We start from the raw sequence: 27988 nt of genomic DNA on the forward strand, positions 1-27988 counted from the left end.
CTTGTACAGCCTCCTAGGAAACTGCAGCCAACAACAGCCCAGTGGAATCCAGTGCATGCAATGAGGCTTATTCCCAAGTAGGTGTGCAAAAGATTGCAGAGGAAAATTGCAATCCTATAGATGTTTCTCACCGTGGTGTTTACTGGTCTTGTGAGCTTGCATAGGATTTCAGTGCAAATGATGTTTCTGGATCAAAAAGATCAGCAATTCAAAGAAAACAAAAAAGCTTGCATCGTATACTAATAGCAAACACAGTTAGTGCCTGAAAACTGGAACTTGCACTACCAAAATGGCACCATCCATGCACAACGGGAAGGGCTTGGAAGAACCCCACAGCCTAAGGAGGACTGGGCATGCTCAGTAGCCACAGAATGCTAGCTGAGTATTGGAGCGGGTGGGAGAGACAATGGAATGGAATGTAGCTGCTGGCTGGCTGGAACCCTGAAGAGGAGCACTCCACACTGCAACATCTTGTTGCAGTTCCTACTTGTCATCTTAACTAAGACCAGTACCTGTCACATTGTAATCATAGTGGTAGCAGTTTTTGTTCAGGCTGCAGGGTTCTGTCTCCACGGCAGCAGGGCAGGGCTTTCCTCCTTGAGGTTGCCTCACGACTTCCGCTGTTCGTTCTCTCACACTGCTTCCATTACATGGCTGAGAAAGGAAAGGACACATCCTTTTACTCTGATACACGTAATATGCGGGTGGAACTTTGTTTTATTTTATATGTGTGGTTTTTTTAAAAAATAGGCCATCCTTCTATTTCCCGAGCACCACTCTGGGCGGCTTACGACGATTTCGAATCAGAATACAAATAAAGAACATATTCCGAAATGCTTAAATGCTAGCTTTCTTTTCTCTCTCTCTTCAGTAGCATATGCCTTACCAAGGAACACCGAGACCATTGGCCCCACTCAGACATGACACAATCCTCCGGGCATGGCAATGTGCACTTTCTAGCACCAATGGGCATCTCTTCTTGGTCACACAGGTAGTCTTCAACCGTGTCTGAAGGACCATCCATGGTGTTCTGCATGCATCTGGGAAAACAAAGCCCATGCCTAAATATACATGTAGATTATTATTTTTAAATAGGCTGCCAATGTACAGTCGCATTGATTTTTAAGTATATGTTATAGAGCAAAGCCAATAGACACAGGACTTTGCAGATTAAGGGAAACATGCAGGGGTCCTGCTCCAAGGAACACACAATCTAGAGCAGTGGTAGCCAACATAGTGCCCTCCAAATGGTTTGGGACTACAGCTCCAATAATCCCTGGCCACAGACCTTGCTGGCTGGGGCTGATGGGAAATGTCATCCAGGAACCTCTGGAGGACATCACATTGGCTAAGAGTAGGACTGGGTAAATGTGAACAAATGCAGCAGCCCATATTTAGGTTACTTGCTGGCAGAGATTAGCTATGGAGTGACCCTGGATCCTTTAGCATCGATGCAAAGGTAGCCTTGGTTCTCTTCATCCACAGGACTTCCTCCTTTAAAGCAATTTGAACCTTACTCTGCACTTGCCCAGTCGGTTTACTAATCTACACTTTGGCAGAAGGGAACCTCTACTGCATCCTGACCCCTACAGCCAGCTTACCTGAGGGTTAAGATTGCTTTGCTAATTACTATACTTCACTAGTTCCTTCATATGCTCACCAGTTATTAGTACTTCATATAACCTATGGCTAAATAAATCCTGACACCAACATCGGATTAGGTGGTTAAGGCCCTGTTTTAGATTTCATCCTGCATAGCCTGTTACTTATGTTTTCCTGCCATTGTGAATACTAGTAGCAGTGCTTCCCCCTGGGGACTCTCAAGGGTACGCAGTACCGGCACCCCCTTTTTAAACTTACTGTAACAACTTCATAGTGAGTACCAGCACCTTTTTTGGGGGGGGAGCACTGACCAGTAGTAATTATATTAATTATATCTAGGAGTTACTTCTACATCAAGGATCATCATCCAGTTTTCTTAAATTCAGCTTGGTGAAATAAACCAAAATTTCTGGGGTGGGGAAGGAGAAGTAATCGTAATGCAATGTGCAAATACACATCGGAATTATGACTAAGTTTGAGTCTCACACCAGAAGGGGCAGTATACTGAACTGCCTTCAAATCTTGGCTGTACTCACATGCCAATATTGTCAACTCTTTCAACTGCTGTTTATCCCATCATTTCAAGCTGTCATGATTCAAATCAGAGCATCTTTACAATGAAGTGGTCAAACTGTGAACACAGGGCTTGGAAACCCTCTGCCTGCACAAAATGACTTGATGAAATTTAGCATTTAACATTTAGGAAGCGAAGGTGTTTCTGGATTTTAATTCAACTGGACTGAGATTTCAGTATTTGGAATGAATAATAGACTTCCCCCTGCCTCACATTTGGCTCTGACGATACATACACGATCTATTATCTTTCTAGGTTACTATACTCCCTGCTTTAACATGGGGTAGAGCAGGGCTATAGGGAGAACAAATTATCTGTAGGAAAAGGAGTATCTATCATAGTTACTATTGCCAATTTCTTCTAGCGGAAATTTGAAAGCTAGAAAGATGGCATTCCCCAAATAAATCTTTCGTAGCTTCAAAGTGAGCCTCTGTTTTGAACATAACCTTGTGAAACTTGACAGCAGAATAATATACCTGTGGCAGATGAAAATGAACATTTGGCACTTCACAGCAAATGTTCCCAACAATAAAGCGCTCATTAGGGCGCTTGTCATTGAGTCTCTTGTCATACCAGATCATAATTGGACACCTATCATACTGAGCCACCATGATTCCAAAGGCACGCTGCAAAGCTCTGAAATTGTGCATGAAACAGGAATGAAAACACAGCAATGCCCCCCTCCCCAAACCACCTACGCTAAGCCAAGTGGAAGTAAACTTCACTGGAAACAATGGTAACTTTTTGTGCCAAGAAAGAATGGGTAAAGACAAAAGGAAAGCCAAGTAAGACATATGCTTTCCTTATGCACACTAGTTTTTATACTGTCTTTCAATAAATAAATTCTCAGGGCTGTTTACGTTAGGGTTGCCATACGTCTGGAATTTTCCGGACATAGCCAGTATTCAGCTCCCTTAAACAGCTTCCAGACAAAAATCACTGAAATGTCTGGAACAATCCAGACATATGGCAACCCATGTTGGTAGTGTAGTTTTTTGGCATTTTGGTAATTAAAAATGGATCAAAAGCTTACTTTTTGAAATATTGTACCATAGTACATAAAAAGAAAAACAATGATTCAAACAATCATAAAAATATGAGAACTAAAGGGCAGCAACAATTTTTTAACACTCAGGTTTAAAAATTAGGACTAATTAAATTAAATTTGTATAAATTGGGTTTCAATTTGTCAGCAACATCGCTAGTGTCATTCACTTGAGTTGTTGTACCTTGGATTGCCAAGTTTCCAAAGAAACGAAACTTCCCCACCCCTTTCATGATTATACAATGGCATCTGAAAATCTAAAATAAATATTTTTGTTTTGAATAAAGAAAAAAAAAGTGAGACTAACATTGTTATGACTTTTGCTATACTGTACAGTGCAATTAAATATTAGGAAGTGCCTGAGGCTGGAACCCCAGAGAACAAAGGGGTTGTGTCGGTGGCATATGCAATGTCAATCTACAGAGAGATGAGCATAGAATAGGGAAGGGGACACAGTTATTAGTATGGCACATACTAGAAAGGGTGTGTGGTGCAGGGGTGAACATCAACATGAACTATTTGACACATACACAAAAATTGGGTGGAGCAAAGAGCTTCAGGCTGTCAGCAAGCAACAGTCCATGCCTATCTAGGGAGTTCTGACTTGTATATTCGAAATCCTTTTATGACTTTCAGCACACTAAAGCCATGTGCACCGAAAATTAAATTAGGAATCACGTTTTCAAAATCATTCCTGGGATGGATGGATTGTTCCAAGATTTGATAGTAGAGACTTTTTCTGCTAGAAACTACTATTCCAAACAAAATTTGTCTTTAAGAATGAAAGCTCCCCTGCTCCTCACTTGGAAGTGACAGTGCCAATGTTTCGCTCACCTTACTTTCCTGGTTTGCACACCTTCTCCACAATTCTCCTTTAAGTCCACATTTGTCACTTTGCACACACTCCAGGGCTCAGTGACCCCAATGTACTGGCTGCAGTCGCTGTGGCACGGGACCACCTCATATACCTGGAATGAACACACAAAACATGAACTTGCTTTATGTGCAAGCGTGCAACTTAACAACTGGAATCAGAAATATCTTAAGCTTTATTTATCGGAAAACAGTATTTTCCATTAAAGTGTGTGGGGGGGTCATTTCCTGTGGAAGTTAGCAGGCATGCATTTGCAATCAGCACTGACAAGCAAGAGTATATAAAATTAGCCTTTCAGCAAGGCCTGTCTTCGCTCACTCTGCCCCCTTGAGACACACAATTGTGAGGCTTTCGTCTCTCTTTTTGAGCAGCTGCTGCACAAGGTCAGGTGGGAGGAATTTCAGGGCAATTGCTCTTCAACTCCTCTTCCTGAAATTGCCTTCCTACCCTATTATCACATCAGTCTTTGATCCTCAGCAGCACCTGTCTCACTTTTTGTGCACCTTATTTGCCAAACATCTATAGGAGCCTATCTTGCCGTGCACCCCCATGCAATTCTACTTGGGAGCCCCTTTGAGTAAAATGGGCCTTGCTCCCAGGTGTTTCTACAGGACAAATATCCCAGATTTTTGGCAAGGCCTTGCTATGCTTCTAGCTCCTGTACTTCCTCTTGGTTGTTGTCAGCTCACAGTCCCGACTGTTAGATGTTTACTTGTTCCTCTGCCCTGCATTTTGCCTCCCAGCCTCATTTGTGTTGGGCTCAGAGACTGACATCCCAAGGACTTACCTTGGGCCAGTAGTTCTTAAACAAGATCTTAGTTCTTGACTGAGCCTGGCAGCTGTTGACACTGTTTCCAGACTCCAGAGACTCTGGCCCACCCCATTGCCAAATGTAGCTATGGGTGTCTGAAGAACCTAATACGCCTTAGGAGTGATAACATTTTAGGCTTGCGTAGCATTTTGGCCCCTTATGAAATATGAGACAGTCGATATTCCAGTAGCATATGCTTATATGTGCTTTATCGTGTTGGAAAACACACTCCTGACCTAAAGTGACTGTGCTTGGTGTGGCAGGAAAAAAGGGGAGAGAATGAGATGGAAGCAGTGTGCTGGGACTGAAGAGGTCTACCAAGACAAGACTTCCACCTCCACTGGACTTCTTCATAGGATTCCTCACCATCATCACCCACCCCTTGGTTGGCCTTATGCCATTGCCAGCGCAGCCAACTTCTGCAGGCTCCTTGTATGTTTTAAAACCCCAATTTCCCAGGGTTCTAGAACACACAAGAAGCCTATGTAGGCAGAACAGGTTTCCTACTACAGACAGAGTCACTCTTCAACTCTTGGTTGGCTACAGAGGGAGTGGGTTCGGCGTGCTTGTCCCTGCTTCCTTTTCTCTCACACTATCCCCTGGGTTCCTTATCAGTGATTTCCGCCTATGTACCAGCCCTTGGAATGGCTGTTTGTAATACAGCTATAACCTGTTTTTCATTCAGCTTTCTGTGTCCTTCACCATTTTCTCCCCTCTTCCACTGTTGATGAAGCCAGTTGCAGTTGTATACATGAACACATGACAGGTAGCGTATGTACAGTCTTAAGGAAAAGTTACACCCAGAGGAGGCAAACAAGGCACATATTAGGGGATTTTATCCAGAAACATGCTTGAAGGCAGTGCATCTGTTTCACAGACTCTTACCTGAGCCTGGGGCAGGTGTTGGCCATGAACGCAAGGGAACAAGCAAAGGTAAATAAAAACAATAGTTAGGAAGAAAAATGGATAATTGGAAATAGTAATGCTGCTTCAAAGCATGAAGCTCATCAACCTAAAAAGCGGCAACCCTTGCAAAACGCAAGGCTGAGCCCATACTTAGAGCAGATCCATGGAAATCAATGAGACTTAAGTTAACCCCACCGTTTTCAACAGGTCTACTCTAAGCAGGTTTCTGCCTCTATTCTCTCACATTGCTGGAAAGCACTTCTTTGAAGCTGCTGCCTAGAGATGAGCTTCTGCAGAATGGCTGGGCTCTGACTGCAGTGGCGGACCTTGGGATCTTAAATTTCAATGTGGCGTCCTGTGCAACACCCAAATTTGGCACCCCCACCTTTTGCCTTCCAGTCTACTTCCTAGTTGCAACACCCCCTGCAGCTCCACACCTAGTGTGACCAAACTGGTTGTGCCCCCCTAAATCCACCCTGTTTGTAGCATGTTATTAAATTATTATTCTCTGTCCACTGATGGCACTGATCATTTACAATCTGGTAAATACATGGCCTCCAGGACACATGGCTGAAAGGCCTTCTTTTGGTCTCAACCACCTGGGGTCTATGGAATTTGTTTATTTTATGTGCTTCTTACTGGGGGGAGGGGGTTGTTTTTACTGGTGTCCACTGTATTGGCTATACAGGCCTCTGATTAAGAGCCTTGTGTGGCTAGATGCACATTTGAGACGGAGACTTCTTTGGTCATTAAACAATTCTCCTGAAGCTGTGGAATTTCTTTGTGTTTGTTTCATTTACAGTATTCTAAGAGAAAAACTAAGAAGTCATTCTTTTGCTTTTGTAATTTAGAAACCTACAGTTTTTCCTCAATTTCAGCTACCTAAGTTACAGCGCAATTTTAACCGTGTCTACTCAGAAGAAGAATATCTTCTTGAATTCAATGGGGCTTCCTCCCAGGTAAATGGGGTTAGGATTGCAGTCTTAGTCCATTCTCTACCCCTTCATTGCCTGAGATGCCTAACAAACATTTAAGAAGAGGAAAAATCCAGCAACAATATAACAGAATGCCCAATGAATAAATTAATTTAAACTCTTCTCTGGGCCTACTCCATCTACTGAACCTTACCTTTAAGTTTCAGTATTTTATGTTATAATGCTTTCCATGTGCTGCTTTCATTGCAAACACAGACTTGTATTTAGCTTCTTGATTTCCTTTAAGCTGGAGATAAGGTGCAGATTAATTACACAGCCTCAAGCAGCTGTCTGGCCACTGACACAGGCTGCATGTGTGGGATTTCCACACTTACAGATTTAGAGTGAAGTGTATTTAATATTAAAAGATGCATCCTCTAAGGCTAAGCTTTCGGCTCTTTAGAACATCCCATTTGGAATTGTGCTCCAGACTGTATGCAATTGCATTGCTTTTTACTGCTGCTGTGGCATCTATTGCATCCAGACCAGCAGTTCCTCACCCCCTGCCAGGGATCTACTGCAGAAAACTACACAAGGACACGATGCATTCAGGGCCCACTGCATCAGAACACTGCAGTTTGTGATCAGTTGCGAGCACCCCTTTCTGCACACACGTTTTTTCCTCTTCATGCAAAACCTCCTCTCTCATTAGAAGGACCAACATTTGTGTCATTGGTCCAGAGCTGCTTTGTATTTCAGCATTTGCCTGATAGCCACAAGCTATCACAGGTGTTTGCATGTAGGCAAGTATAGGTAAAGGTAAAAGTTAAAGGACCCTGGATGGTTAAGTCCAGTCAAAGGCAACTATGGGGTGCAGCGCTCATCTCCACTTTCAGGCCAAGGGAGCCGGCATTTGTCTGCAGGCAGCTTTCTGGGTCCATGTGTTCCGCATGACTAAACCGCTTCTGGTGCAACGGAACATGATGACAGAAGCCAGAGCGCATGGAAATGCCGTTTACCTTCCCACCGCAGCGGTACCTATTTATCTACTTGCACTGGTATGCTATGCTTTTGAACTACTAGGTTGGCAGGAGCTGGGACATGCCTTCTTCTTTACCTAGCATGGAAACTAAGTTGGCTGCCAGATTAGAGAAGTTTCCTTCGCTGTACAGAAATCCAGTGGGCTGCTGTCTCTCCTCTGCCAAACCCCAAACAAGCTAGTAATTTTTATGGGTTAATTTACAAAGCTGCTTTGCACTGTTCTTCTTTCTGCCCTGCCCTGTCATTTTCTTTATTATTACTGGTGAATTTGTAGCTATGCATTGCAGCTGCTCATCTAGAAATGTTGTTAATTTTATCTAGCACTTTCTTTAGGTTGGAGGGGACGGGGGGAAGCAACCCATAACCGTTTCCCAATCCATGAACACCATCACGGGAAAAGCCTATCAAGTTTCAGTAAATGGTACCAATAGATGGGTTTGTGTGTGCAGCAGTGCAAATTCAGTTCAAAAATTAAAAGGGGCATGACTTAAATTTTAGAAGGAAGAAGCACATAAAGAGAAACACTTGAAGATTAGCACTAGACTTGGGCAGATGTGGGTGAAGCCTTCTAACAAAAAGCTAAGGACGTTATGACACTAGCCACCATTAGAGGGCAGCATCGTTGTAGAAATAAACCTCTCACTATCTTCAGACCACAGATATCTAACCATTTACTATTTTTGTTATCTAGAAAAAGAAAGCATGTTTCTAAGTAGTGTGAATTAGTCTGAAAGCAGAAGATCTGGTCTCAGCCCCTCCTATTAAAATGTTTTCACCCCGCTATGAATACCTCACTTGCACAACCTAGCCTTCATGCCTACTTTTGTTTGGTGTTAAATTGGATTACAAACTTGGTTTATTAGCTTTAGTTTAACACTTATTATGTTCTAAACTAGAACTAATTACATCCTCTTAAGTGGAAAATCAAATCAGCAGGCCATTTCCTTCTGTGCTTGCAAAATGTCAACACAATGGCATCCAGTAAATGCACATCTTATTTAGATGAGAACCGCCAACATCCCCACCCCCCACCCCTTTTGCATCTTCTTCCCAGCTCCCCACTACAGGGGAATTTATGGAAATGAAAACTTGGGCTGTTTCATTTGCTGGGGGGGGGGGGGAATGCAGATTAAATCAAAACTCAAGGTGGACATTAATCAAGTCTGAGAAGATGCACAAAACCCTTTTTCTTTTTTCCCTTCTGTTCAGTTTGTCATGAAACCAAGAGCAGAGGCCATGAACATCTAGAGCTTATTAAACATCCATCGATGGTTCAGCATCAACATTTAAGATTCTCCTGCATATGACTATGACCTCCTTCACGCTTACACACAAAGCCCTCCCCATCGCTCCCCTCTTGGTCTGGTCAAACATATAAAAGAACATTCCCCTAGAATACCAATGAACCATTATGAATTAGGGCTGTCGCCAATTAAAGAAACCTGAGTTGGTAGTTGAATTTTAATCCATTAAATAATTAAATCTGCATATTATTAAAACAATAATGTTGCTGGGAGTGGGAGAGGGATGCTTTGTTTTTTACATGGGCCATATGTCGCAGGACAAAAACCCCTCTTAAAATTCCTTTATTGTAAGAGTGAGAAAGCGATGCCTCTTTTAAGGCGGTGCCTGCTATCTTCAGCTTTTATAACTATTTACACACACACAGAGAGAGAGAGTTTTGTTTTGGCCCATAGACCCAAATACACAGTACAACAATAGAATATATTAACAGTTATTAGGGTGTAAGTTCAGCCTTGCTATCCAACAGGGAAGCTTTTAGCCTGTACACACTGATTTATAGTATTTTAAATATCATTATATGTCGGGGTGCCAGTTTTGTGGGTGCAAGGCATCCATAATTCTTGGATTTAGTAAAAGTTAGAATAAATCAAGGTTTGATTAAACTGTGCCAAAGGCTGCTAGATGCAGCTTATGCTAATGAGTCAGGCCAGCCTGACAGGACTAGCTGAGTGTAAGGCACAGAGGAGACAAAGATGGGTGATGCCCATCAGGGAACCTATCAACAGAGAGAAAAGACTGCCAGACAAAGAGGGGAGACCCTCCTCCAGCTGTGTGTTGGTGGGCAGAGACCAAAAGGGTTAGGATTTCAAAGTGGATGATGTAAGCCAACAGGGGGAAGGTGTCAGTTCTGCAAGTGGTTTGAGAAGCAGAGAAGCAGCGGCAGAACATGATGTGGGCTGGCTGTGACAGGAGGGAACATAAGAGACACAGAGCATGGCTTTTTGCTCTTCTTATGAAGGAAGCCAGGCCCTCTTGGGATGTGGATGCTCTGCAATCACTTCATCTAGGTCCAGGTGGTATACAGTGCTATTTTTCTAGAAAAAGAGGTGCCGCAACTCACCATGAACACCTCTCTTGTTCTCTTATAATGGCAATGGCACCCACCTGAGAGGTGCTGGAACTGAGTTTTGGCTGTAAAAAAAGGCCTGGTTGTATATATGTGTAAATAAACCATATATAATAAAAACACCACAGTCTCCGCTGTGCCTTATTTCCAGAAGGACACACAAGCCCTGGGCAAGTGCCAGGGTCCTTGAAGTCTCTCGCATCGCTCAGTGGATATGGAGGTTGCGTGTAACAATATTAATTTGAGTGTTTTTGATTGTTTGCGTCTCTTTTTAGTCCATTAAAAACACTGTTAATCAATTAATCTAAAACTGAATGATTAAAGGCTGCTGTCCTAGTATTAACCAACAAGGATCCTACATGCTAAGAAGGAAAGAAAAGAGTGAGCAGGCATTGAATTGACACCAAATACGTAAAAAGTGAGGGAAGACAACTTAGACTAAGTGAATTTAAAAAACCATTGGAGGATGCTCTATGTATTTTGATAGCCTTCTCTTCAGTGATGTATTCAGGAGAGAGAACAACTCAGTTTTGAAATGTAAAAGAACGACGGATGGCAATGTGCTGAGAATTACCTGATTGACATGATCCAACTTGGGGCAAGGCCTTCCGCCATTGTAGGGCTTCTCCCGGAGCCATTTGGACCTGACTTTCACCCCACTGCCACAGGATTTACTGCAGCGAGACCAGTTGGACCACTCGCTGAGCTTGCAGTCCGAGGGGCAGGGGATGATGCAAGCTTCCTCGATGTACCCTGAGTGGAGACAAAACAACAGCACAACGCCAGGACGTAAGAGCCTTGCTGGAGCAGACCAAAAGCCAAATGAGGCCAGCATTCTGCTTCCCACAGTGGCTAGCCAGATTCTTCCAAGAAGCCTCAGTCCAGTATACCTGAAGGAGCGTCTCCACCTCCATCGTTCTGCCCAGACAATGAGGTCCAGTGCCGTGGGCCTTCTGGCGGTTCCCTCGCTGCGAGAAGCCAAGTTACAGGGAACCAGGCAGAGGGCCTTCTCAGTAGTGGCACCCGCCCTGTGGAACGCCCTCCCACCAGATGTCAAAGAGAAAAATAACTACCCAACTTTTAGAAGACATCTGAAGGCAGCCCTGTTTAGGGAAGCTTTTAATGTTTAATAGGTTATTGTATTTTAGTGTTCTGTTGGAAGCCACCCAGAGTGGCTGGGGAAACCCAGCCAGACGGGCGGGGTATAAATGAAAATTATTATTATTATTATTATTATTATTATTATTATTATTATTATTACTGTGAGCCTGCGATAGAGGCAATTACCTTCTCTTGCAGCTGCCTCCCAGCAGCTGGTATCCGGGGGCACATCACTGACGAACACAGAGGTTCAGTTTCGCTGGCTAATAGACACTGATACCCTCTCTCTTCCACAGATTTGTCTAATCCCCATTAAAGCCCTCTAAACTAGTGGCCATCACTACATAAATGAAAAGAGGTACCATGTTTTGTCCTCCCTGAATCGACTGCCCGTAATTTCATTGGGTGACCCCCCACATTCTGGCGCTTAGAGAGACGGACATGTATATGAAGCCCTCCCTCCCATCCACCTACAGTGTGTGCTTTCAGGCTTCAAACTCTGACTTGGCAGGAGTCTGCGAGCGCAGAAATTTCTTCGTCATTAGGACAATATTAAAATTCAACTAAGAAGCTGATACACGCACCCAGAGACAGTGCTGGGGTAATATCTGAGTGCCTGCTGCGGTGTCTTATTAGGATTCATGCTCATCTGGTATCTGCCGTTCTCTGACTTTTTGACAGCTGGAACGTAACTGACGCTGCCCTGTCTCTCATTACATCACTGTCACACTCCACAGAGGTATATTGAATGAAAGGTGTCTCGTGAGTCAGTCTGTCAGCACACCCCTTCCACAGCTGAAGCAAGGAATATCTCACGGTGGCTGCAACATATGTTTGCATACTAGCCAGACCAAAGGCACCTGATCCTCTTGAAACCAGTGAACTTAACATTTTATCTATCGGGTCTAAGAGGGGAGGAGAGAGTGTGATCTGCCACATCAATGATCTGCAGATTAACAGCCATCTGCCCTCACTTGTAAATGCTCCGAAGGAAACACAGATGCTTTCTCCAAGTGTTGATGGGTTTAAAGGTGATAGTAGTTCGATTAGGCTAAACAAGGGTCTATTGCCACAAGCCTTAGAACTCTCTCCTCACCCCCACCCCACCCCCGCTGCCAGAAGACTTTGATGCAAAAGTACACTTTGCACTATGCTCGGTGTATAAAATATGCGACATCACTCCCACTAATTGAGAACACAGGTGGTGGTGGCCGACAGAAATGGAGGCGAAGTGGTGCTACTGAGGAACCAGAGGGAGTGATCAGCATGCAAATGGGAAGCCTGAGGTTTCAAAAATACAAAAGGGGGGGTACACACACCCCTCTCCACAACAGCCCTATGAGGACTGAGAGTGCTCAGCAATCAGGGAATGCTAAGTACCAGCTTGAAAATAAAAAGGGGGAAATTGGGCGTAGGGTGGGAAAGATAGAGCATCTTGAATATGGGTAGGCAAACTAAGGCCCGGGGGCTGGATCCAGCCCAATCGCCTTCTAAATCTGGCACATGGACAGTCCAGGAATCAGCGTGTTTTTACATGAGTAGAATGTGTGCTTTTATTTAAAATGTATCTCTGAGTCCGGCCCCCCCACAAGGTCTGAGGGACAGTTGACCGGATCCCTGCTGAAAAAGTTTGCTGACCCCTGATCTTGAACATCTTGGATTGTCTTAGGGAAAACTGGCTGGCTGGCACCCAAACAGGAACATTCCTTTCAATGAGAGAGGATAGGCTGCAATATTTTACAGCTGCAACTTGTACTTTAAAGTACTTGTGCTTATGGTCAAAGGCCTGTACAACTCCAGCCTGTAGATATGCTAAGACTTTCTTTGGCGCCCCCCCCCCCAGGCGTCACAAACTAATGTGATGTAAGAGTCCATTTAAGCTCCCAGTCTTCAACAGGCTCCCCACCCCACCTCAAAGTAAGACAGGTCATTAGGAAACAGCGTATCAGCTCACCCATTTTAGTTCTAGAGTATAAAACAATGGAACTGCAATAAAAAGGAATGTGACTGGCAAAAAACCACGCATGAGTATCTATTCTTAAACACAAGGAAAAGGTTTCAAAACTTTCATTTGTGAGCATCTGGCTACAGAACTGAATTTCACTGTTTTTAAGAGACAATATATTCATTTATTTAGGGATTTCTACCTGCTCTGGAAGCAGACGTTACATGCAAACCATTGACCTTGAAAACAAAGCACTCAAGGTGGCTATAACACACATGCAATCATGTCTGGTTATTCTTTTTTTACCATTCAGTTATTTTTGTACTGTTTATATCCGCTTGCTTCTGTAGCAATACAATCCTATGCTCTGTTAATATTGGCATCGCTGGAGAGATGCAGGATCCTGAACAAACTACACTGCTGTTAGCTGGCTACCAGTACAGCAAAATCCCATTATCATTTTCCCCTCACCTTCTGTTTTTGAGGTTTGAGTATGAGGGCTGATGCTTATGGAACAAAAAACACAAAGGAGTGCAACAACCCCCTAAGGGGGAAGCATACTGCAAAAAAGGCCAAATTAGAACTAAGCTCAGGGGCTACAGAATGCTGACTTACTATTGGGGAATGGAATGGAATGGAGTATCCTGGGAGAGGGCATGGCTTGTTGACTGGAACACTAATATAGGAGCACTCCACACTGTAGCATTTTATAGCAGACCCCATTTGTTTCTTGTATTATTGTAGAGGTATGGCTACATGCAGGTATCCATTGTGTTAAACTGAAGAGCAGAGCAGGCCCATGGCCCTTGCAGAAAAATAATGGGGAGGGATAGAAACAACCCCTTGCATCAATCCCCCTCCCTTTGTGCACCCCCCCCAAAATCTGGAATGTCCTTGGCAGTAAAAGATCGGTGCTCTCACAGTAGGACTGGGAGTTTGAGAAGAAGAAGACGAAGAAGAAGAGTTTTGATTTGATATCCCACTTTATCACTACCCAAAGGAGTCTCAAAGCAGCTAACATTCTCCTTTCCCTTCCTCCCCCACAACAAACACTCTGTGAGGTGAGTGAGGCTGAGAGACTTCAGAGAAGTGTGACTAGCCCAAGGTCACCCAGCAGCTACATGTGGAGGAGCGGAGATGCGAACCCAGTTCCCCAGATTACGCTCATCCTGGGACCTTAAGATGGGGAAATAGCCCTCTGAGCCCAGTTCTCCTCCTCCCCTGGCTACCTCTAGCCAATTCTCCAAGGATCTTTTTGGCAGCAAGCAGAGCTGCTCCTTCACTGCTGAAAGGATTGCGTGCTGAGGAAACTGGCCTCAGAAGAAATGCTTTCGCAGTTGGTGTACTTCACTCAGGGATTCATCACCCCGGGGATTATTTCAGCAACATGGCATGATTCCTCTCTCTCTCCTCTTCCGAATATCTGACAGGTAACTGCTCATCTCCCTCATACAGAAACCTTCCAAGTTGCAGCCCCAAACATCTGGAGGCCACCAGGTTGCGGGAGCCACTGCACTTAGTCATTTATTAAATGCATGGAAGAAGGTGTGGGTGTGTCACATTTGGTACCAAACTTCTTGTGACTACCACTTGAATATTACCATAGGAAAGAATATGTGGATATACGATACATGCCAATGTGATAATGTTTGAACAGGCCCTGAGTTAACCAGACACCCCCCACATGGCTTAAATCTGATTGCCAACGCCTATGCCCTGTGTTCCCCTACATGGATCACTGCCTTGTCATGGCAAAGGGGCTTGAATAACTCCAAGAAGCTATGAGCTATGCCGTGCAGGGCCACCCAGGTCATAGCCGAAAGTTTAGACTAAATGTGATCTACCTGGAGAAGGAACTGGCAATCCCCTCCAGTATTTTGCCAAGAAAACTCCAGGGACATAAAAAGGAGAAGCTTTGAGAAAAAAGTGAGAGTTTCCAAGGCATGCTTTGGTTCATGGGGTCATGGAGAGTCGAACATGACTAAGACGACTAAACAACAACAACAACAAATGCCCTGTGTTGATGGCTGATGCCAGGGTGGGGAATGCTACCCATAATACGGTTGTACACCACCTCAATCTCTGAGCGATGCAAGATTCCAGGGGTTGCAAGGAGCTCACCCAGGGTTGAGTTTCCTCAGAATGAGGGACAGCAGAGACTGTGCTGCCTTTATGAGATATGTCTTATTTACACATATGTACAACCTGAGCCTACAGTGGAGGGGCTCACAGCATTAACAGCCCAAAAGCTCTTCCTTTTCCCATAGCTGTACAACAATGAGAGCATGGCTCTCATTCTCTGGCTGCTGCCAGCAGCCTGATTCTAGCCCAGTTCTCACACCCAACTCTGATCACTGTCTTCTCACTACCACCCAATTTGCCCTCTGGCACAGAGCAGCTTCATTTCTTATACTAAGGACCCACACGTAGGGGCCATTAACTCACCAATAAACTTGCCTGGCTCTTTCAACAATGGAAACCCCCAAACTTGCAACAACACAAACATCCCTGTATCACTAATGCCGTATGGGAGACAGAGATTGCAGCAGCAGACATGCTGTAATGGTAATAAACGAATCTCCTAATGCAAAATGAAATTTGAGAAGCAGTTAGGGAGGCAGTATAGAAAAACAAGATACACGCTTAGCCAGTGCTTTCAGAAGCATTTAGAACAGATAAATATCCAATGCAAGAGAGTAAGTAAGCAAGGACTACAGCAAGCTGGTATCATATGAGCTGGATTTTAAAGATTATTTTTTTAAAAAAAAAAAAAGAAGCACATGCTATTACATTCGTAATTTAAATGATTTAAAATCGCAGTCTAATGCATCCAATATTTAGTACTTGTGGTCTTTTATTCCAAGCTATCTAATTGCAGTATGCCCATTACTATATTAACAGATTATTTATGTAAGCTCAACTGAACAAGCTTCAGGGGTGCATTGCAACAAATCTATGGGCATCCTGCCCATGGAAAAGTTAGATGGGACTGAAGACAAAAGCCACATACTCTCTGGAAGCTGGTTTTTTGGCATATGCTGGGGGCTTCCTGGGACTCATCTGCCTTGGCTGCTTAGGGCACCATTCAAGACTACTTTGATGCATGAGGGATCGGCACACACAATACACAGCCAAGAGTGGGAAACCTGCAGTCCACCAGATGCTGTAAAACCTTAACTCCCATCCCATCAATGTGGTCCGCGGTCAGGGTTATGAGAGCTGGAATACAACACCATCTAGAAGGCTGCAGTTTCTCCACTCCATCTCCACAAAATGGCCTCAAATAGAAGAGCTACAGGTCACTGCAAATATAACAAAGAGTCTTAGGTAAGAGTAACAGAAACATAGAATTGTAGATTTGGAAGGGACCTCAAGAGTCATCTACTCCAACCCTCTGCAATTCAGGAATCTCAACTAAAGCATCTGTGACAGATGACCATCCAACCTGCTTTAAAACCTCTTAAAGACCAAGTGAATTATTGAGGCATAAGCTCTTGTGGTCTAGAGTCTGCTAGTGTGTTTATTTGCAAAGACAAGCAGGTTCTTATAGCTCACTTTGGTTAGGAATGGAAAGATCCAGCTGTCTCCTTTGCCCACCACCTGGACTGCTTCATATTCACTTCTCTGGTTAGGTAATGCCTGTCATTGGGTGTCTCTTTTCCATCAGCTTCTGTTTAGCTTGTTTATTGCTAAATCAACCTATTTGCTGCTTTAGTCATACTATATTACTATTCTGTTATCAGGTTAGTGCACAAAGTTGTCTATCTTGGTAGACACGAGAAAAGCAAATATTGTCAATACATCACCACAAGATAGTCCAGGCAACTCAGTATTTTTCCACACCAGCAGAAACACCACTCTTCCCATTGTGAGCAAACTCAGAAGAGAAGTCAGATGCTGTGTTTCTCTATGACAATACAGAAGTCAGCCATGTATCTCTTTAAATAGTAGGACTGGAATCCTAAACACACCTACCCATGAGTAAGTACTACCGAACCAACTTCTAAGTAAACATGCACAGGACTATGTTAGACTGCAAATGCTCAAAAGAGGAAAACATGCACCCACCAAATAATTAAAGTAACTGTTTTGTGATTGTTAGTTAATCCTAGTCAAGGTATTTATGGTTATGTTGCAGTTCTAATGGAGCAACATGGCTTTGGGCAATTAAATATATGAATTGAGGGACTATATAATTTGCATTAAACATTAGCTTTCTATAGCACATTAAATATTACACCAAGCAGATTCATACATTTAAACTAAATAAATAAAAACCTGATACTGATAGCAAACATATGTTCTTTGCAGTCCTTGGGATATATCTATAGCTTTGTACTTTCTCCCTATACAGGAAGTACTTTTTCCTATACTATTAGGAAGCAACAGGATAGCTCCTAAGTATTTATTTTGCATGCCTTCTTGCCTTCCTAGCAGAAATACCAAACTATCCCCTACCAATGAAGCACTTCCTGTTACACCTACATGGATTTTAAGATACTAGTCCTCTTATAATTCCAGACAATAGCAAACGCTCAGAAAGACTATTATGCCCATCCCAAAGCTGAGAATCATAAACTATGCTTTGTTAAATGTATTTACAATGTCATGCGATGTGACTCATGATGAAACTGGACATCTGCAAATTGGTTAAGTCTTAATTGTAATGGAAAAATACTTAATTCCAGCCTTTTGACCTGATGTTCCCAACAGTTGGCCAATGCATTTATCATCTTTCACATGCGTAGACCAAATGTTCTTCCATATTTCTGTTTTAATAACACAGACAAAGAAAAATGGATGTAACCACTCATACAGAAGAAAACAAGAGGGACACAGAAGAGCAAATGGCAAGGAGAAATCAGAGGAATGGCAAGTATGTGTATGGGAGGAACAGATGCAGGATGATATGAGAAGAGATAAACATGCAGGCTGTTTCTAAATGTAAGACTAAACCATTATTGATTGAGCCTAACTTCTCTGAGTTTTCATGGGCTCCATCTCCGCTTTCTTCCTCTGACTGGTACAGTTGTAAGGAAATGATCACAACCTTCAGCTTCCATTTTATATTAGCCTCAGTTCAGCATGTCATCCAACCACGGTTCATTTAAACAAGCCAAGTACAAAAACCAAGGTGTGAAGTCACCTTGTTCCTATTACCAGTAGCTAAGCTTAATTGCTGTTTGTTCAGGTGTGGATGAAATACGAGGCCTGTGGTTAATAAAAACAAAAACAAAACAGAAGCAAAAACCTTTTCCTGGAAGAAAGCACAGGGGAGTGGGACTGGATTATTATTATTATTATTATTATTATTATTATTATTACCCCACCTATCTGGGTTGGTAAACTCTAAACCATGGTTTCGTGTTACATCTGAACCAGCCCACAGAGTGACCCTATCATGAAAAAGTGATTATTAAATGAGGTACAGATGAGACGTTATGGGAAAAGGACTGACTATGAACACCTTGTTCAGGTACTAGAAGTTGATTCATGAGATCCTCTTGAACAGAGTTGGAAGGATCTTTCAGTTTCTCATTTTTCCAGTTTTCGGTTCTTCACATTTCTGCAGCAATTTGCAAATATTTTGGTTTTTTTTAAAAAATCTCATGTAAATTTATTAGCATTTTAATGTGAATTTCTCCTAATAAACATATTTTGGTACAGTTCTGAATAATGCATATGTTTCAGGAAGCAATTTCCTCCAATATAGTACATTTTTTGTATGTTATTTTTACTAACATATTTTTTATGCACAATGTCCCCTAATATATTCTTCTTCTTCTTCTTCTTCTTCTTCTTCTTCTTCTTCTTCTTCTTCTTCTTCTTCTTCTTCTTAAGCATGGCTTGGTTGGATAACTGCATCACAAACTTTGGATAAGTGCAAATTTCAAAGGATGCCAGTTCTTGCTCTGGAAAGTATGGATTTGATATATTCATCTATAATATGAACTGAACCAAATTCCTCCCTTATCCCTACTCATGAATCACCCAGTTTATATAGGGTACCTAACTTCAACAACTTATCCTTGAATACGGCACCATGCTAGTTAGCACTATTAAAGGATAAGTAAGTCAGGGAAGCCACCGAGTAGATGTGAAGGGACAGCTGTTCAGATGGCAGCCCTATTAAAATATAAAGTGGGATGTGTGGTCTTTTGACATGAAAAGAAGAAAGGGGGGCATGCTGGAAGTGAGCCAAGCTGAGAAAATAAGTACTTAAAAAGAAATGTAATGTAATGAGGTAATGGAGGAGGCCAAGTTGTTTTGATTCTTTGACCTATGGGTTTTTTCATGTAAAGCACGGCTGCCTTGAAGATATTGGACTACAACTCCCATTGTTCCTGAACACTGGGTATGCTGACTGAGGCTGGTGGGAATTAATTGTAGCCCAGCAACATTTGCAGGGTCACAGGTAAGTCTCCCCTAATGTAAATGATAAATTGATGTGCATCTGCTTTATATGTGAGAAGAGGGTAGGGATGAAATATATTGCCTGCCTGTCAAGTCTTAATGTGGCCCTGAAAGCATTACACTGGATCAACAGAGTTTAGGAATTATACCTGAAAGTCTGGCAAATATAGCACCCCAAATGAATCTGCCACACAACTTAGTCTGTGATCATAAAGGTTTTTTAATATATATTTTTATTCTCTTCCACGGGTTGGATTAAAAGCCATAAAATATGGGTTGACTATCTCACCATCCCCAGTTTCTTGGGCAGTCTTCTATACAGATTAGTTACAAAGATGGATAACAATGATCCAAGCAGTATAAATGGGAAAACCTTCAAATAATAAAAGTAAAAAACGGAGGGAGAGCAGACATGAGCTTTTCTCCAGCAAAACAAAAACCCTCATTGTAATTCATAAATAACCCAACGTTTATCATGTCGGACACATTTTCAAAAGATACAGCTACCTCACAGAAAGTGGGTGAATCAACATTTGCAGCTACACATTTGTAGAAATATAAACTTGGAATTGTGCACCCATGTATTATATAGATACTGATATTCCAATATATTTTTACTTTGTGCAAGTACAGAACTGATCTTCTAGGTTTAGTGAAGGACACCACTTCTTGAATCTCCCTTGACTTTCAAAGGTATTTACAGTCTACCTGACAGTATTTGTATTCATGGCTATGTCACAAGAGCCCATGGAGTGATGAATTGAACAACGGCATGTCTTTTATCTTGTTTTCAGGATTAGCCTCCAAGGCTTCAGTGGCACACAGCAATTGATCTTCTGCATCAGCAGTTTGGTCCCTTCTTTACTGAAGAGAGGCTTCCCTAGTTTTTCATGCTAATGGACACCTCACAGGTCATGACTCACTGCGAGATTAGAAACGATGACACTAGTTAAAATGGCAAGAGAGTCTTCCTTGCGCATCAACGTGCTATGATGCAGCAACCAGACACGGATGAAGAAACACAGCACCTTTTGACTAAACTGTTATTGAATTCTCTCATCAACATTTATGATTATCATGCCGTCATGACACATACTAGCCTTTGCAAGAATGCACTATATCATTTATTCTAATATCTTGATCCTAAGCATGTTTATTGGGATGCAAGTCTCACCGTTTAAGTGGAAAGTACACCAAAGCAAATGATTTCAGGTTAGTGGCAGAACTATTTGCCCTCATCCTCCAATTTGTCATTAGGAAACATCTGTTTTTCCCTACAGTGGTTTTCTATACACGAACATAGGCACACTCATAGCAGGTAAGCTTAAGAGTGAATTCTGGGACAAGCTCTTAAGAACATAAGGAGAGCTCTGCAGGATCAGACCAAAGGCCCATCTAAGTCAGCATCCTCTCAGTGTCCTTTGAGAAGCCCATAAACAGAACATGAGCGCAATAGCACTCTCCCTATTTTGGCTCCTCAGGAACTGCTATTCATCTTATTCTGGAATGAATACTGGAAGTTATTGGCTAGCAACCATTGTTATCTCCTATGTCTAATCTTTTGAAGCCACCTAAGTTGGTGGCCATTACTAAACCTTGCCATAGCCGTCCTCTACCCATGCCACAATATTATGTTGTTGTTGTTTTCCCGTTCAACTCATGCTCTTATCATTTTATATTTCTGAGTATTATGGATTGGGCTCCCCTGCCAATACATGCTTGGCAAACTCAACACCCAGTGTCTGCCAGGTGCATGGAGGTCAGGAAACGGAAGGTGTGCCACAGCCTTTGAAAGACTCAATTTCTACCTGAATCTCACTGGATTTCATTGTATTATAAAAATTGCATCAAGAAAATAAAAAAGCAATAATCTATGCATATCTGAATGGGACAAATGCAAAGGCAGTATAATCTTGGGTGCTAATTCAAGCATCTCATACATATCACACATTTCTTTTAGAAATTCTAGGGGCTGCCGATCCTGCTAGCTCTGCTTGCCAATCCCACCCACCCACCCCACAACCCTTCACTGTAAGAAAAACAATTGGGCCAAAATTGATCAGTGGAATGTTGGGTATCTGGTGGGCGAGGCTTGTGTGTATCCTGTCAGTTAAGAGGGACCAACTGCCTCTTCTAGTTTTCTTGCCTCAGACTAGCCTCTCATGATGTTGTTTTAGTTTCTCTCAGACATTATGTTATTTTGCTACAGTTTTATTATTAAACCTTGTTTACATTTACACGAGCCACTTAATTTTCCTCAAAGAACAAGAAACTCTGCTGAAGAATGGTGGAATATCCTAAACTTGGGCGAGGGAGGGGATATTCCCCATTTGCCAGGAGGATTGATTTTGTTCATCATCATCCCCACCACCACAACATTCACCAAGCCCCTTCCCCTCACAGCTTGCCCCAAATCATCATCTTCTCCTTTTCCCTGGCAGGCAGGCTGGAAAGGAGGTCAGATCTGCACAGGGTAAGTTTTCCAAGACTCCTTGCTCTCCCCCTGTCACCATTGCTGCAGAGAGCAAGAGAAGAAAGGCGTTATTTCATTCTCCCTTCTCCCACAGCAACCATCAGCAGTAACCGGCGGGAGAGTGGGAAGGCTTAGAAAGTGTGCCCTGTACTGACCCACCCACTCGCCTCCAGTTACATCCTGATCACCCCCAAGGACACTCGCCTGCTGGGGCAGCTCCCCAGCAACAGTTCTGTTTTGTTGTGCTTTCTTTCTCCTTGGCCTCCAACGTTGCAGAGGACAAAGAGGCAGCATGTCAGGTGCACAGCAGCCACCGAGTAGTACAGATGATGGGGAGTTGATGCTAGCAGTCAACAAAAGAAGTTCAAAGACTCTCTCAAGGCAAATCTTTTTTAAAAAAATGTAGTATAAACACCAAGAGCTGGGAAACACTGGCCTGTGAGCGCTCCAATTGGAGAACAGCCTTTACCAAAGGTGCAATGAGCTTTGAAGACGCTTGAACTCAGGACAAAAGGGAAAAACATGCTAAGAGGAAGGCATGTTCAGCAAACCCTCACCGTGATCAACTACCACCCAGAAACCTATGTCCCCACTGTGGAAGGATGTGTGGATTCAGAAATGGCCTCCACACAGTCACTTACAGACTCACATTTAAAACTGTGTTTATGGAAGACAATCTTACTCGGCTATGAGTAATTGAAGAAGAAGAAGAAGAAGAAGAAGAAGAAGAAGAAGAAGAAGAAGAAGAAGAAGAAGAAGCCGCCCTGCCATGGCTGCTCCTCTCAGGATTGTCTGGGCCGCAGGCTGCCACCCACCACCACTCACACTGCTTCCTCGCCCACCTCCTCACCCACCTGCAGTTCTGTGGTTATGCTGCCATTTGCATGACCGACAACAATCACAGACAATGATATATTAGAGAGATTGTTCCATCAAGCTCATTAGAGGCAATTTCTCAACAGCACTGTACAACATGGAGATGCGGAATTCAGTAGTACTGGAGGGAATCAGAATATATTCTAGTTCACTCTGACCTTGATTTGTTTTTTCATAGTCCACTTTTCTGAATACACGAAATGGCTAAAATAAATTTATAACCTCTGACTCGTCAGTGGAAATAATATCGTATTTCATAAGGTACATTGCAAGACAAAGTGGAACTTTAAAAGTCTTTCTTCTGCATTTCTATTTCATTTTACTTTCCTTTCACATAGCTGCAGGGTAGAATTCATAAAAAAAGACTTTTTAAAATGATGAAAGAGTACACATAAACAATAAAGCAATGTTTGCAACCACATGGACTCTTTTATAGCATCTGAGAGTTTACTATCAGACGCATAAGCAATTAAATAAGAAATTCAGCACTTCACATGGATACTCCCAACAGCTGTTCTAGAAACATTCACCGATGCACAGATATTCCCCTCTAATCCCCTGCCTAAGCCTTGCAACCACACAGAGCTTTGTAGAGTCAGCACAAATCAATGTATCTCATTTAATTAATGCTAAAGGGGGAAATAATCTCCCACTAATAAGGCAGCAGACAAGCCATCCTGGACTGGTTGACTGTGCCTGAGGTCTTAAAAAATAAACCGACATGAATTAAGAAGTGCATTATGACCTATATAAAAACATTAAATCTCTCTGCTGCATCAGAGTGCTGACCAAGAGAAGAGTTACAAGAGAAGATGGTCATAATCCTCAATGGTCCGATTACCGTATTTTTTGCTCTATAAGACTCACTTTTCCCCTCCTAAACAGTAAGGGGAAATGTGTGTGCGTCTTATGGAGCGAATGCAAGCTGCGCAGCTATCCCAGAAGCCAGAACAGCAAGAGGGATTGCTGCTTTCACTGTGCAGCGATCCCTCTTGCTGTTCTGGCTTCTGAGATTCAGAATATTTTTTTTCTTGTTTTCCTCCTCCAAAAACTAGGTGTGTCTTGTGGTCTGGTGCGTCTTATAGAGCGAAAAATACGGTATATAGTAGCATTCTGAAATTACAATGGCAAAAGCTGTCTGCCGTCAGTAGCATCCAGCAAACAGCAATGGCTGTGGTAATTTTCTCTGAACAGGGTTCACGTGTCATGCCGGTGCAATGGGCTGCAGAAGTTAGAAATACGCACTCAGATTTATTTGAGTACCACTGGTACTGGGAATACAGCAAGAATAGAGATTTTGCTGTCAAAAGTGCTACAGCCAGCACTGATAACCTGATTGTCCATTATCCATACATCAGTGTTGCTCAAACATTTCATAGAACCATAGAACTGTAGAGATGAAAAGGACCCCAAGGATCATCTAGTACGGCCCCCTACAATGGAGGAATCACACCAAGGAGTCTTCATCAGTGGTGCTTCCTCTCCACTAGACTCTGCCAACAGAGGTGAGTTTATGCTCCAATCAAACTCCTGCAGCTGCCACTGACATGCAGTGTGTGTGTGTAGCATTAGAATCTTAGTCTTATAGGACTAAATATGGGCACTAGGTTGATGTTGGTTTGTTTTATGATCAAGCAAAGCTTAAGGAAAGACTATATCTATTAAGGCATGCGTGCTCCCAAATTTTATAAGGTTTTTAAAAAATATGGTTGGGATGGTCAAAATATATATTATATATTATTTGTATTATAAATGGCTTTTTATAGAGTTATTTGAATTATGGTTTGTTGTCCTTTCAGTGCCCCAGAAAGTTTCCATGAAAACACACCAGTGATTGAATAGTGCTTTAAAGTTCCCTACATTTTCCAGCACCATTTTGAGTTTTACCACCATTTTTGTTTCTGTGATCTTATACATTTTGCAAGGTACAATTCTGACACCTTTGTGTAGCGCTGTTTGGGCATAACTGATCCATGTCATTCATATATATATATTCAGACATCTTGTAAAAACTTTTGTTCAGGCTTTCCTTTACCCAGTTCTGGACAGTTCTACACATATGAGTCCCCAGAACATATTCTGTATGCTTTTATACTGTGTGTATGTATCTTCTGTATATTGTTTTATCAGTTTCAAGTTGCGGTTTTGTATTAATAGATTCTGTTTCTATATCATACATACGGTACACTGCTTAAGAGGTTTTTAAAATATTAAGTGGATTAAAATTGGCTGGAGGGACTAAAAAGAATGATAGTTTTGGATCAGAGTGGTTTGATTTTGTAGCGCATGGGAATGAGAAAACTAATAATGTAATGCTGCCATCTCATAAGCTACTTTGTGGAACTCATAGTTGTTTACACTGAAGGAACCATAAGAATAATCATTATTCTTTATACTGTAATTTGTAGGGAGTAATTTGTGTGTGATTTTTGCTGTGGGTATTATTCTCTGAAACTGAAGCTTAATTATGTTTTTAAGTTATGTTTTTAAATATAAAATCAATGCAGAAAAGAAATGCTTGTAAATAACAAATAAACAAGTTATGAACATGCTAGGATATCCTAACTACCATGTACTATATACTGAAGACATTTACTATTTTCTGTGGTGTTTTCCATTCACAAATTTTGAAGATTTTATTGAGATGTACTGGCATTATGTTGGAGACCTTTGAGAAATGGAGGTGAAGTGAGTTACACAGTATCATCTGGGGGAAACATCAGTTCAATACAATTAAAATATTTTCTGAATTCCAGTAGTGCCTCCCAAAAAAGTCAAATTATTAATGTTCTTTAAAAAAATCCATGCCCACATTTGATTTAGATTAAAATTGAAATGCCAAATTGGGCAATGAAATGACTTAGTTTTGACATTGCTACAAAAGAAATGGATCAAGAGAAAAATGATATACAGGAGACATAATGTCCCCAGATCTCACTTTTTTCTTTTTAGAAATCTAACCACCACCACCTCCTCAAAAACCCAACACACCAGGCTTTGATAAGCGATCACAGATGGACAAATATCTAATTTTTGCTGAAGACATATAAACAGATTTGTGAGATGTTTGTGTGTTGTCTCTCTTGAGATGCCCAAGATGACTGACAGATTTCTCTTATTTGGTCTCTTTCATTGTGCATTGGGAAAAAAGAGCGATTTTTAAAAAGTATTATTTTTGAAGCATATTGGAGATTACTTACCCCATGGGGCAAGTGGTGTTCTACTTGTTCTAAACAGGTTGCATTACCCCAAAGGTTCAGGTTTGTAGTCTGGAGGTGTTCATTGATTCATTTGTGTTACTAAGGCACTAGTAGCCTCTGTAGCTGAACAGCTTTTCACCAGCTAAGAATAGTACACTACCTACTTGCCTACCTGGAACGAGACAGCCTTGCTTCAGTAATTCATGCCCTAGTTACCTCTTGCTTAGACAACTGCAGCTCACTGTGTGGGGAGCTGCTTTTGAAAATGGTATGGAAACTTAAATTAGTTAAGAATAAAGCTCTAGGGTTCTAACATCATGCCAGTACTTTACAATCTCCACTGGCTTCCAGTCCCATTCAAGGTACTGCTTTCCTTTACTTTGCTTCACAGCTTGGGACCAAGGTACTTGAAGAATCACCTCTCTCCATGTGTACCTATACCTGGATCTTGAAGTCTTCTTTGGAGGCCCTTCTTAAAGTGCTCCCACCAAGTGTGGTGGTATGGTGACTAGGTACAGAACACAGGGCTTTTTCAGTGGTGGGGTCATTGCTGTGGAATGTCCTCCCCAGAGAAACCTGTCTGATAACCATCTTGGTGTCATTTTGACACCAGGAGAAAATATTTTATCGCTTCAGTCTTTCTAAACTGTTTTTGCTCTCTCTTACTGTTTGTATCTGTCAGGAAACTGCCATCGGAGCCAAGGGTGGTGGTGAGGCTCCAAAATGATGCTGGAGAGAGAACCAGCAAGGAGAGAGAGGAAGCTTCCACTGGGGAAGGAAATAGACGTGACGCCAGGGAGAAAGGGGAGTCTGAGGGAACTTCGGAGAGAAGGCTCCAGGACTCTTCCAGTGAAGCCAGCGGGGAGAGCACGGGACCTCCTCTGGGGACGCCCACTCTGCGCAGAAAGGTTTCGCACAGAGAAAGCAGGCGGCGATTGGGTGTGAAAGAACTTCTATGTTGGAAGAAATTCAGGAAACGCCCACTGACGGATTCTGCCAGTGATTGAGACAGTCACGGAGTACTGACTGTCCAGCCAGGGGAAAGTTTTAACCAAACTACTCAGCTTGGAGCAGTTTGTGCCTTACGCACAAGCAACCCCAAACCCCATTACAGTATCCTATATTCCTAATTTTACTATTGTTTGTTATTGACGCTGGATTTTAAACTGTACTATTTCCTGATTAAAGCTGCCCTTAGAATTTTGTTACAGGGCAGCTTAGAAATACTGTCACGCAAGTAAGTGAGCCAACATGATGGAAAGCCGTAACAAAATAATTAGTCATAAAAAGGACACTGTCTAATTTGTCCAGGGAATGACAGGCCAAAATATTGCCACGTAAACTACCAATCCAGCATAGATATGCAACCGAAAATACAAAGACAAGTTATTGATTCCTTTCAGTTGCAAGAATGGGAGCATCTTCAGCGCTGTTGAGGCTGCTTTGTATGGCACAGCCCAAAGAGATGTAATAAAGAGCCCTGGTCAATCAGGAGCTCCCTCTAGGCAAGGGTGGGGAACTTTTTTCAGCCTGAGACACATTCCCTTCTGAGCAACTTTCTTCTAGCCACATCCAGTGGTAGATGAGACCAGAGGCAAAAGCTGGCAGAGCAATGAATGTTATTTTTACCTATATACAATAGGGTAGTTTCTGCATGCGGGCGTGCGCGCACGCGCGCATGCACACACCTCTATCCTCCATCCAAAGAAAAGGCACTATCAGAGTTCAAGGACACATTCTAGTCAGGCAGAAAGACACGTGGGTTATGAAGCAAAACTAGTGAGGGGTGTGGTCTTGGGAGGGTCCCCTGGGCCTTAGGTTCCCCACTCCTGTTTCACAAA

General features: G+C 42.4%; 1 protein-coding gene across 4 annotated transcripts in view; it reads right to left on the reverse strand.

Moving 5' to 3' along the window:
* THSD7A (thrombospondin type 1 domain containing 7A) overlaps positions 1-27988 on the reverse strand; it is a 230684-nt gene that overhangs the window by 26366 nt on the left and 176330 nt on the right. For all 4 annotated transcript variants that reach the window (XM_081881830.1, XM_081881832.1, XM_081881829.1 and 1 more), the window contains 4 exons: positions 10713-10891; positions 4056-4189; positions 887-1040; positions 513-654 (listed from right to left, as the gene is read on the reverse strand). In XM_081881830.1, the coding sequence (XP_081737956.1) occupies positions 513-654; positions 887-1040; positions 4056-4189; positions 10713-10891 (609 nt within the window). The remainder of the gene's footprint in view (positions 1-512; positions 655-886; positions 1041-4055; positions 4190-10712; positions 10892-27988) is intronic.

The sequence above is a fragment of the Podarcis erhardii genome, assembly GCF_964252035.2.
Source record: "Podarcis erhardii genome assembly, chromosome: 12".
Classification (NCBI taxonomy): Eukaryota; Metazoa; Chordata; class Lepidosauria; order Squamata; family Lacertidae; genus Podarcis; species Podarcis erhardii.